Source organism: Parasteatoda tepidariorum, chromosome 2, assembly GCF_982258835.1.
Source record: "Parasteatoda tepidariorum strain Cologne lab strain chromosome 2, Ptep-v5.0, whole genome shotgun sequence".
Taxonomy (NCBI): domain Eukaryota; kingdom Metazoa; phylum Arthropoda; class Arachnida; order Araneae; family Theridiidae; genus Parasteatoda; species Parasteatoda tepidariorum.
In genome coordinates, this window is record NC_141756.1 from 14,506,990 (window position 1) to 14,519,355 (window position 12,366).

Consider the following 12,366-nt stretch of genomic DNA (forward strand, 5'->3'; position numbering starts at 1 on the left):
CTAATAAATAAAAACAGTTGAAACTTTAGATTTTTCTATTGAAAAATATGTAGATTATTATGGTATAAAAAAATTCATACCTTATAATTCAATATTTTTTCATCCTCACTTTAATTAAATAATAAAAAATAATAAATAAATATTAAAAATTATTTTTTTCATGAAATTATCTTTAGGTAAATGAGTTTTATGAGTTGGTGCAATTTTTTTTTAATTGCTTCATTAGTTTTCAAAATATGACTGAAAACTTAAAAAGCGAAATTAACATTAAGGGGTACGAACTTTGGATCGCTCTCCTGACCAAACTATGGGGACCACATTTCCCAGATTGCGGCTACCCCCTATATTTTGAAGGTCAGGAATCCAAATGTGTAAATAAAAATATATGTTTATTCAGAGAAAGTACGTTTTTGTGTCTGATTTCGTAACTTAATTAATAGTTAGCACTAATTAATTAGCATATTTGAGGTCACCCCCGGGAACCATTAAGATTGACACTTAGATCGTGAAAATCCGATCATTAGAACAAAAGTTATTCAGGGTGATATCTTTTTTTTTTTGCTGACTGTACTTCTCATGTACTACATTTTACTTTGATATTCCTAAAATGAAAAAAATTACGTTCATTTTCTTAAAATGATATTTTAAGAATAATATATTCAGCACAAGAACAGAAAATTATATTAAGTACCCTATTCTTTTCCGGTTATGGAGATAGATTAGGATGATGAGGAAAAATAATTATTAAAAAATAAATATATCTAGTGGAAATGCAGAAAAACTACTTTTCCCTATCTTTAGTTTTAAATTAAAGATAGGTTTTAATAGGTTTAACCCCTTCAAACCGATATTGGAAGACAGTACAATATTGCCAATTCATAAAAAATGATGGTATATTTATTTTAAATCATGTTTAAATTAAGTGAACATTTTGAAAATGTCCAAAATAATTATTAAAAATTATTTTTCTCGTGAGATTATCTTTGTAAAAAAAACCTTATTATTATTATATGTGCAAAATTTTTTTAATTCGCTTAATGGGTGTCTATATGCCAATAACTCTAAAACTGACCTTCTTCAATGCACTTTCTAAATAAGATATTGATTCAGTTTTTTTTTTTGACAGAATATTTATATATATACATGTTTACACTGTGATAATTGTTATCTTGGGCAGAATTTTTTTTTAAAATTATGAACCAAGAACTTTGAATTTTTTTAAAAAGTTTCATTGTTTCTGAGCATTCTTGTTAACGCTAAAACACTATCACAGCATACAACTGATAGAATCTCAAATATTCACGAATAATTTCAAAGAGCTATCACGATTAGTTTCACATCGAAAGTACACCGTACACATAGTACATCGAAAAAGGTCAGTTTTAGCATCATTGGTATTGTAACGTATCAAGCTATATTAAGAAACAGTTCCTTGTTTTATTAAAAACAATGTAACGTATCAAGCTATATTAAGAAACAGTTCTTTGCTTTATTAAAAAAATTTAACGTATCAAGTTATATTAAGAAACAGTTCCATGTTTCATTAAAAAAATGTAACGTATCAAGCTATATTAAGAAACAGTTCTTTGTTTTATTAAACAAAATGTAACGTATCAAGTTATATTAAGAAATAGTTCTTTGTTTTATTAAAAACAATGTAACGTATCAAGCTATATTAAGAAACAGTTCCTTGTTTTATTAAAAAAATGTAACGTATCAAGCTGTATTAAGAAACAATTCTTTGTTTTATTTTTTAAAAAAAAACAACATTTATTTTACAACAGCAAATACAGTAACGAAATTAAATTACCCGTAACGGGTTAATAATAATCTTTCAATAAAATATAGAAAATCCTGTAACGGGTTAGAATAAACTTCACAAACCAAAAACTGTATTCTAAATATCAACAACTCTCTGTTGTTCTAAACATTTTCTACTTTTATCTAATATTTCTTCTAATTTTATCGCCTGCTTTTGTTTTTTTTATTTATGTTTTTATGCGTTAAGTTTATTTTATTCATGCCTTTGCTAGTCCGTAATTTTTTAATATTCTTACTTTTATTCATGCTTTTTCTAACCAATTAGTTTATTTAACATTTTTAGAAATATAGTATATGCACCACTAACTCCTCTTAAAAAGTTATCGAGATATAAAGGAGTACACAAAAAATTAAATTAAATTGACATTAAAGGGTCCATATTTTTGACCTCACTGCTGACCAATTTATTTAGAATATATATAAGAACAATGAATGAAGGGAAACACATGTCCCGATTTTTATTAATTTTTTTCCGGCTTTTATTTATTTATTTATTTTCCCCTTTTTTTCATTGTTCTGTATTTTTTTCCATGTTTTCTCTTATTTTATGAATTCTATTTACTTGCAGGTTATGCGCAGTAAATAAAACTTATTGTTTTTCTTAAATTTCTTCGCTTTTCTCTTTTTCTCCTTTTTGTATGTATTTATTATGCTATATATACACCGAAGAGCCATTACATTATGACCACCCAGCTAATAACATTTAGGACCACCTTTAGCCCTCAAAACTGCTAGCACCCACCGTGGTATTGATTCCACAAGGTGCTGATAGGTATCTGGTACCAAGCGCTCACCAACTGGCCCTGCAATTGCAATTCCCTCACATTACGAGGGGGTAGCGTGGCAGCACGAATTTTGTTTTCCAAGTAGGACTACAAATGTTCTATTGGATTAAGTTCAGGTGAATTTAGGGGCAAAGACATGACTGGAAAGTCACTAGAAGGTTCCTCGAACCAATCCATGACGATTCGACCTTTATGACATGGTGCATTATCCTGGTGTTAAACACCATCCTCCGCAGGAAAAACTGTTGCCATGAATGGGTGAACCTGGTGTGCAACTATGTTCAAGTAGCTTACAGACGTCAGGGATTGTTCCATGAGGATTATGGGTCCTAATGTGCCCCATGAAAACATTGTTCCTGGGCTAGAAACCATGAAAACCTGGGCGAATCCATTGTTATAGATCGAGGGTGGTTATAATGTAATGGCTCTTCGGCGTATATATATATATTTTCCGCGTAATAAAAACTCCCTACACCAGCTCTAAAGAAATCCAGATTATGGATTTTGTTGTCATCCCAATCCCTTCTTTTAATATTGAATCATAGTTTATTCTTTTTACTCACCAGGTATACAGGAGGGTGGATCATCTGTCCAAGTTAAATTGTATTTACATTTAATCACGCTTTTTCCACCAAACATTTCATAGCCAGGTTTGCAGGTGAAATAACATTGTTGCTTAACTGGAATGAAATCATCTTTGCATGTAGGGGGATACACATCTCCATTATCAGGAATCATCAAGGATGGGCAATGGGATGCTACAAATAGTAATTAGATAATCTATGAAAATTTATCTATAGTGGAATTAAATGGAGTAATTCAACAACTTGCATTTAATGAAACATTTTTTTTCACTAAGAAAATGAAATGTCATCTTCATTATTTATGCTCAGTAAGTTAAGATACGTAAGAACACAGTTAATGCAATTTTTTTCGTAAATATCGCTTGCGGTTAATTGGTAATTATATCAGTTTTGCAAAAAACGAATTTTAAATAGCATCTACACATTAATATTTTCATATTAACATTTAAGCAATGAAAAATTTTAGGAAAATATCGAAACTTGATGAATCTCTTATGAGGAAACGACATTTAAAAGCATCGACACGAACTTGAAGATGTTTTTAATAACCGCGCCTTTAAACTTCTTTCTGCTTCCTCCAGCGGTAAAGCAGGTATCGACGTCTCTCGTTACTTATTCGTCGGCTTTTGATAATGTTTTTGCTTCTTCTTCACTTAAATAGAATGTGTTCGATGATGTGTAATACTTAAATTGTATCTTTCGAGAAGGAATCCAAAAATAAACAATGAAAATTGTAAATGCTGCACATCCTGTATTAAGATATTAATTTCAAAACCTCTAAAATGGTGGCCAAATTTTAAATCAGGACGCAGTTCAAACATTTTTTTTTTACGCATAATGCAAGCAGCGATAAAATTTTTAAATCCATTAAACTAATGTGATATACACTCCATGCTGTCTAGTATAAGAGAATTAATTCGCTTTTGAATTGCGTTAATAATGAACAAAAAAAGTCTAGAGAGCATATTTATGACATTATTACTGTAAAAGGTTTAGTGTATTATTTAGAAATATCCCTTACACCATAAGCTCTGTGAATACTTCCTGCTCACGTCAGGATAGTTTTATTGCCGTAAACTGCCTGTTGTGCATGACTTCGGGCAAATTAACACAGAAGTATTTTATAAACAGTGTTGAACAGCCGATCCAATTCTGAGTTTATGATTATCAAGCTTTCAACTCTGTAGCCTTATAATTTTGTACTCATCGGACAAGAGAACTCTTGGATCAAGAATTAAGACAAACTAGCTTTCGTGGAGGATTTTCCGGTGGAACTAATTCACTTTTGCATTACATGGAGAAAAAAACCATGGTTATCTTGACGGCAAGGAGATTCTAACCTATGTTCCGTTTACCACCGCGGATATTTTATGTTAATACAGTGGTGGTGCTAACCAAGAATAGAATTCGCATCAACTACCACCACATAGATTCGAACCTGGGTCACCTCATCGGGAGGCAGCCGCTCTATCAAGAGCGACCGCGGTTCTATCACAGAAATAATAAAAATGTACGAGGCTTCGAACACTTAACGTCTCAGTTGCGCCAACAGTTTTGGTAATCGAATCTAGAAATTTCGTGCCAGCACAAGTGAATAAGAAGCTGATTGTGAATGGTCGTTTTCTGAAATGGTTGAAAGTAGCATTAATAAAGTCGATTAGCATTAGAAAGCGAAAACATTCTGCGATAGTTAAAGAGTGATCACAAAAAAAATTTAAATCGTTCTTAAAAGTATAATTTCCTGTCCATCTCACCTATGCATTGAGGTGTGGTTGCATTCCAATTGCCATCTTCTAAACATTCTATTACTTCGCTGGAGGTGTTCACTTGAAATCCTCTTCCACATTTGACCTTGCAAATAGTACCAAAAGGATAATCAGGTGGATTCTGTGAAGAATAATCATGCGGTTTTGAAATAACTTTTGTTTTATTAGCAGCTTTGCAATGCAATGATGAGTGATGGGGAACAGCCACTGAAAGACATCGGGATCCTGAAAAGTCGAAAAATATAAAGAGAATGCAGAACATACGTGGTTTAGGCATAAGTTAATGGTGGGACGCTTAGAATTCTTATAACTTCAGATGCCGGCCGGGTGACCGAGTGGTTATCGTTCCTGACTGCGAAGCTAAATGCTGCGGGTTCGAATCCCGTTCAAGGCATGAATGCTTCTCCGTGTGTTGTTGTGTGATGTGTGAGTGTTGCCCATCCTATGAATGGGTATCTGTGGGGCTGGTGTGGATATTGTTGCTCACCTCCGTGACTTTGGTTCACAGGTGGGCACAGGGTAACGATAAATGAGTAACACTTCCGGCATCTTCTAAGGCGAATAGCGAAAGTTCAGTACCTGCCTTTATTATATATATATATATATATATATATATATATATATATATATATATATATATATATATATAAGTGATGATGAAGTGAGTAGAAGGAAAAAAAGTGGTTTACCGGACAATGACATTTCAATTTCAATTTCTATAAAAATAAAAAAATAATTTTGCACCAAAATTTGTTGTGGCCTAGGATGTGCATTAAATCAATACATAATTGTTTAGTTAAATGTTTGATAACAATTTCTTATAAATAATAAGCGGTACATTAGGACCTCGACCACATATATGCAATTTTTCCTTTAGGACCCTCAGCATCATATATGAAACGAACTTTTCTGACTCCAGCTGGACAAGATCATACGGCGACGAGATCTCAATTTGGCGACGAGACTTCAATTTCAACTCTCGGCTTAGTACTTATATCTACTATTTAGTACGCATACTGTGAGAGCGTGTTGTTCTCGGGAAGCGCTAATTCTCTCGATCAGTCTTGAAAAGTTCGAGAAAGAGGCATAAAAATGGACACAAGCATTCAAAAGAGTTTATGGATGGTACTGCAGACTGAAGGTTAGAAAAGTACTACCATGCTGCTTGTTGATTTAAGGTAGCAGAAAAAAATGGAATAATTTTTTAAAAAGTAGTATAGATTCTACGTCAATTGTTGAGCGAATCAATGCTTATTCTGGATTATTAACTTTTCACAGGCAAAACAAATCGGCAAAACAAATCAGTGTTATCTGGAAATCATAGATTCTGAGCTACTTTTAGGAGAACTGTTTCAGTTGATGCACGCGTTGAAGTTACATGTCGTGTAGACCACCTTACTTAGTTGGGTTTGGGTGTACATATCACCCTCCCTTGGTTTTATGAGCCCCTATTTAAAACCAGCCCAAAATAACGAAAATCATATAATAAGACTCTTACATTATTCATAACGTTCTCTATTTCCTTTTAACACCTTTGTCTTCAACCTTAGAAAGATAACCACTTTTCGAAGACGCAAAGGCAGCATCATCCAACCTCATCACTGGATCATCATACAAGTATCGGTTGACCAAGTCGTTGATTTTTCTCGGAACTAAAGACTGAGCGGGGGTGAGAGAAACAAAGAACTGAACACAAAAACTGTCCCACGAAACAATATGAACCAATCATCGGTCAGATCAGAAAGCTGCTAGCTTCCTATTGCGGACAACTATGATTATATCAATTTAACTATAGCAGGTTAGGTGCTTAGATGAATTCAAGCAGCTTAGAGCAGTGGTCCCCAACCCCCGGTCCGCGGACCGGTACCGGTCCGTGGATCAAATGGTACCGGTCCGCTCATTTCATTGAAACTGAATTTAAATTCCTAGGCTTATACCCCAAATTAAAAATATCTGTGTTCCATTAAAATTTTATTTATTTAAAAAAAATATGCCCCCGAAGGTAGTAACATAATTTTTTTAATGTTTTAAAAAGTAAAAAAAAAATAAAATCTTCTGCAACTATTTTCTCATTCAATTAGTTTTAATAAAAAAAAACAATCATCGTAACTGTAAATATCATAAATAAAAAACGAAAGTGCGACGCGACATTTGCATTGGAACTAATAAAGATCTTCGTCTTCTCTCTCGATTCTGACGCCTCACACAGCGAGAGTGTATAGTAAGGCTATAAAAGAGAAGCTGGCTCGTCTGCCATTTAGTCGCCCAAAGACCACGTGACCATGATTCCTCTCTACTGTTTTGTGTGCTTTATGCGGATTTGTTTATTTTTTGTAAAAAGAAAGTGTCTATCACTCCTCTCTCTGTTCACGGGTACTTTCTCAGGTTTAACAGTGCTTGGTGTACGTGTGTATTATGTCTGCGCAAATTTAACTCACAAGTTAGCAAACATGAATACAAAACAGACGTCCTTAGAAAGTTTCCTTGGAAAAAAGAAAAGGCTCAGTGAAGAAACCGAAGAGCCTTCAACATCGAAGAAACATGCAACTCTTAACAGACAATACCATGAGTCCTACTTGAAGTATGGTTTTGTCGGGACAGGCGATTCACACAAACCAAAACCGCTCTGTATAGTTTGCGGCGATCAACTCTCTAATGACGCAATGAAACCTTCAAAAGTGCTTCGCCACTTGAATGCCAAGCACCCTGGATTAAAAGACAAGTCCCTGGAGTATTTTGAAAGAAAAAAACGGGAACACGAAGGACAGAAAAAATTTATGATGGCCACCACATCAATAAAAGAGAGTGCACTAAGAGCATCATATTTGGTGGCTAACCGCATTGCTAAAGCTAAAAAGCCATTCAATATTGGTGAAGAATTAATCTTGCCCGCCACTAAAGACATTTGCCGTGAAATACTAGGAGAAGCTGCTGTGGAAAAGATAGCACATGTACCTTTGTCGGCTAGCACTGTGACTAGACGCATTGAGGAAATAGCCGAAGACATTGAAAAGCAATTGTTGGAGAGGATTAATGCATCACCGTGGTACGCATTCCAGGTTGACGAATCTACAGGTATTGACAGCAAGGCAGTACTACTTATTTATGTGCGATATCTATATTAGGAAGATGTGCCTGAGGATTTGTTACGTGCACTATCTTTGCCAACCAACACCACAGGAGCAGAACTGTTCAAGTCGCTGGATGGTTATATATCAAGACAACTAAAATGGTCCTTTTGTGTAGGCATATGCACAGACGTCTATCTGGTTTAACTGCTCGGATTAAGGAAGTTGCACCTGAAAGTGAAGCTACACGTTGTCTCATTCACAGGGAAGTGCTAGCAAGCCGAAAAATGTCACCAGAATTTAACAGCGTATTGATTGATGTCGTAAAAGTTATTAACTACATCAAAGCACACGCCCTTAACTCGCGCCTGTTTGAGCAGCTTTGTGAGGAGATGGACGCAGAGTACAGATGCCTTCTGTTATACACAGAAATAAGATGGTTATCCAGAGGAAAATCGTTACTCAGAGTATTTGAATTGCGAGAGCCATTGCAAAGATTTCTCTTAGAAAAGAAGTCACCGCTGGCAGCACATTTCAGTGACAAGGTATGGGTCACCAAACTGGCTTACCTGTGTGACATATTCAACCTGCTGAATGAACTCAATCTGTGCCTTCAGGGGCAAATGACAACTGTTTTCAAGTTGGCTGACAAAGTAGTTGCCTTTAAAGCAAAACTGGAGTTATGGGGACGACGCGTGAACAGAGGCATTTTCGACATATTTCAGACATTAGCGGGTATTTTAGGCGAGACAGAGCCTGAAGATTCATTCTCCCAGTTGGTTCACGATCACCTGTTTTTGCTTTTAAAAGAGTTCGAGCGCTACTTCCCAACCACAAAAGACCCACGAACTGGTAAGGAATGGATCCGCGACCCATTTGCCAACAAATCAGGTGAATCTAGCTTGTCAATGCAAGAAGAAGATCAACTGTTGGAGATTGCAAATTACGGCGGCCTTAAGACTACGTTCGAAACAACAACTCTGCCGGTGTTCTGGATTAAAGTCTTGGCAGAATACCCCGAGATTGCCACCACAGCACTTAAATCCCTATTGCCATTTCCGACAACCTATCTGTGTGAAGCGGGATTTTCTGCAGTAACAGCAACCAAAACAAAGCAACGGAATAAACTGGAGATAAGCAACACACTTCGGATGTCATTGTCTCCGATTACCCCCAGATGGAGCCGTCTTATTGCAAAGAAACAAGCTCAGGGTTCTCATTGATGTAACGTCCAAGTAAGTTAAAATGTTAAAATACTTTATTTTTTGGTGTAACTGTATTTTATTTTAAAGGTATGTTTAAATACAATGAAATTAAAATTACAAAATCAAAATAATCTAAAATATAAACAATCAATGCCCCCCCCCCCTCAGTGGGCCGTGACAAAATTATCAAACGTTGACAGGTCCGCGGTGATAAAAAGGTTGGGGAACACTGGCTTAGAGTAACGGATCGCATTGTAGATTTATTATAAATATTGTTCTTAGAAAGACCGAAACTTAGAATATACCTATATTGACCAAAAGCAGTCAATATGACTGGATTGTAAAATAATAAATAATGTGTAAAGAAGTTTGTTTAAAATTAATTTTTAATATTTCTTATATTATTTACAGTTATATAACAAGTTTTTAGCAAATATTTACAATAAAAAAATTATATGCTGTTCAAACTCCTAAGAAATTGTGTCATTGCATGCATCATTGTTTTTCTAATTGAAATTAAAAGCAATCAAAATGACTTCCTTAGGCAATCTAGTGTTAAACATTTATTCAAATTTTTTGAAAAATACAACTTTAATCATATTTGGAAAGTTTGAGTAAAACAACATGAATTAGTTCTTACCTAAGCATGTTTTTCCCTCAATATCCAGTCGAAAACCTTTGCGGCAAGAACAATAATGACCTCCAGGAAAATTGTTGCAAATGTCACTGCAGCCACCATTATTACCATCAGCGCATTCATCATTATCTGCCAAAATAAAATTTTAAAGAGAGAAGGGACGAGCAAATGTAGAAAGGTGTATAACATAGAATATTTTTAATTTTTCTTTTACTGATTTTACGTTTGAAAACTTACCATTTCGAAAGTTTAGTAAAAAAAATTTCAAACAGTACTAAATAATAAAAAAAATTTAAAATTAAAGAAATTTCAGGGAAAAAATTTAGATAAGACTTTCCACTCAGGACTTGAATACAATTCGAGAATTGAAATTTGATAGAGCTAGTAATTTTTAAAAATCATGGTAGAGATTTTTATTTAAAATTCTCAGTTGTACTAAAGTTGTTGCTTTTTATTTTTTTAAAGTGATATTTTTCATGTTTTGCACTTTTCATGTATGCATTTTTAATAAACAAAGTTCGCTATCGATGATATGTACTAAGTATGTCTGTAAGATTCTTCGAAGCAACGTCAGTAAAATTTGCTTAAAACAGTAAAAAAAAATTTTTTTAATGATTCTACAACAAAGTATACAAATGTATTTTTTTAAGTACATTGCAATTTTAAATTTTTTCTACCCATGAGAAAATTATATTGATGCATTTCGGGTTATTAATAATTCCATTACACTATTTCTGAATTCAATATTGAAGCATTCGTTAGATAGACACTAAAAGTAAAAGTTTTATAAAACTTTGGGTAAAAGTCTTAGAAGGACTGATAATCAAATTATTAATCAAGAATCACTGAAATTAAAAAAAAGAAGATTTAAGCAAAATATCAACAAATGTCGTGAAATAGATTAACCAATCATTTATTGACATTATTCATTTTATGGAATTATCAAATTAAGCAATTGAATTGTAATTAAAAATTACAGGAAACAAGAATGTGGAAGAATATGGAACACCATTTACTTCTATTCATCATTAGTTAAAAAAAATTATTTTCGAGTTGATAAAAATATTCTTTTTTTTTTGTAATCAAAGGGAGTGGAGAGCAAAGCCAGCAGAGATCAGAAAACTGTAGAAATTAAAATATATCAATAGTAAAAATTAAAAATTACAAATAAAGTTTACTTATGAGTACCGATGCAAGAATAGTTATCTTTAGCCAATGTATATCCGCTTGAACATGAGCAATGAAAACTTCTGACAGAATTATGGCAAAACATTTGACAACCTCCATTTTTTATTTGGCATTCATCGATATCTGCAAAAATAGTACAGAATTTTTAAACTAAGTGATATTTTAATATAAAAAATATGATTTAAAATAATTAATTAATTTTAATTTAATTAATAATTATATATAATTTAATATATATATATATAATATATAAATATAATTTATTTTAATTAATAATTAATTAATTAATTGCAATTAAATTTTAATGTAAAATAACCAAAATGAGTTGGAAATTGGAAATTAAAGTGGAATCCAAAATAAATTCAAACAATTATCCAAAAAATTTAGTCGTTTAACATGAAGAAGACTTTTGACTGCTCTATACTCTCACATGAATTTAATTAAATGGGTTAAAGTTTAAGACATAATCCTGAAATATTTAAATTTTATCATCTGTTAGATATTAAAATATCAGGCATAGGGCAAGATTTTTTTATATCCATATTTCACAAATTATAACTCAAATCATGAAAATTTTATTTGAAATCATTTTAAGAAAAGAGGGAAAAGTTCAAAATTTATAAATCTAAAATCCACAGTTTAGTCATGCATAATAAAATTCTTTAAAACTTAATTCATTATAGAATTCAATATAATTCAAAATAATTAATGAAAGCCATTGTAACTCAAATATCATTTACTAAATTTATAATAATTCATAACAATTAATAAAATTCATTAATATATTCAATCTCAGAATGATTACAATATTTTTATTACAATTATTATAAAATAATATATTGAATTACAGAATTCATGATAATTTATGATAATATTTATTATGATTAATAATAGTTGGACATAGACTACAATTCGTTATATTTTCCAAATCTTATTATAATTGAACCAATAAGTAAATTAATGCTATATTACTGATTTTTCTTTTTTTTTTAAATATTTGAAATTTTTTTGTACCATTAAATTTTAATTGTTATTCCTAAAATTCTCTTAGAATATGACGAAAAAAAGAAAAAAAAATTAATAGGAAAGATGGGATGGAAATTGATGCGAAGGACTGAATCACCAACACATGTCTTATTGTCATCTTTCAGTTCAAATCCCTGAGGACAAGAACAGAGGGCAGAACCAGGTGTGTTTATGCAAGAATGTGAACAACCAAAATTTTTTATAAGGCATTCATTTATATCTGGAAAATAAAAAAGAGCTATATCAATAATATATTAGTAGATATAATAATAGATATATTGATAGA

At 32.4% G+C, this 12,366-nt stretch overlaps 1 protein-coding gene across 4 annotated transcripts in view; it reads right to left on the reverse strand.

The window, feature by feature from the left end:
* The window catches only part of LOC107442852 (sushi, von Willebrand factor type A, EGF and pentraxin domain-containing protein 1), a 52,460-nt gene that overhangs the window by 12,138 nt on the left and 27,956 nt on the right, over positions 1 to 12,366 (reverse strand). For all 4 annotated transcript variants that reach the window (XM_087156888.1, XM_087156890.1, XM_087156887.1 and 1 more), the window contains 5 exons: positions 12,178 to 12,300; positions 11,055 to 11,177; positions 9,870 to 9,995; positions 4,945 to 5,181; positions 3,170 to 3,364 (listed from right to left, as the gene is read on the reverse strand). In XM_087156888.1, the coding sequence (XP_087013014.1) occupies positions 3,170 to 3,364; positions 4,945 to 5,181; positions 9,870 to 9,995; positions 11,055 to 11,177; positions 12,178 to 12,300 (804 nt within the window). The remainder of the gene's footprint in view (positions 1 to 3,169; positions 3,365 to 4,944; positions 5,182 to 9,869; positions 9,996 to 11,054; positions 11,178 to 12,177; positions 12,301 to 12,366) is intronic.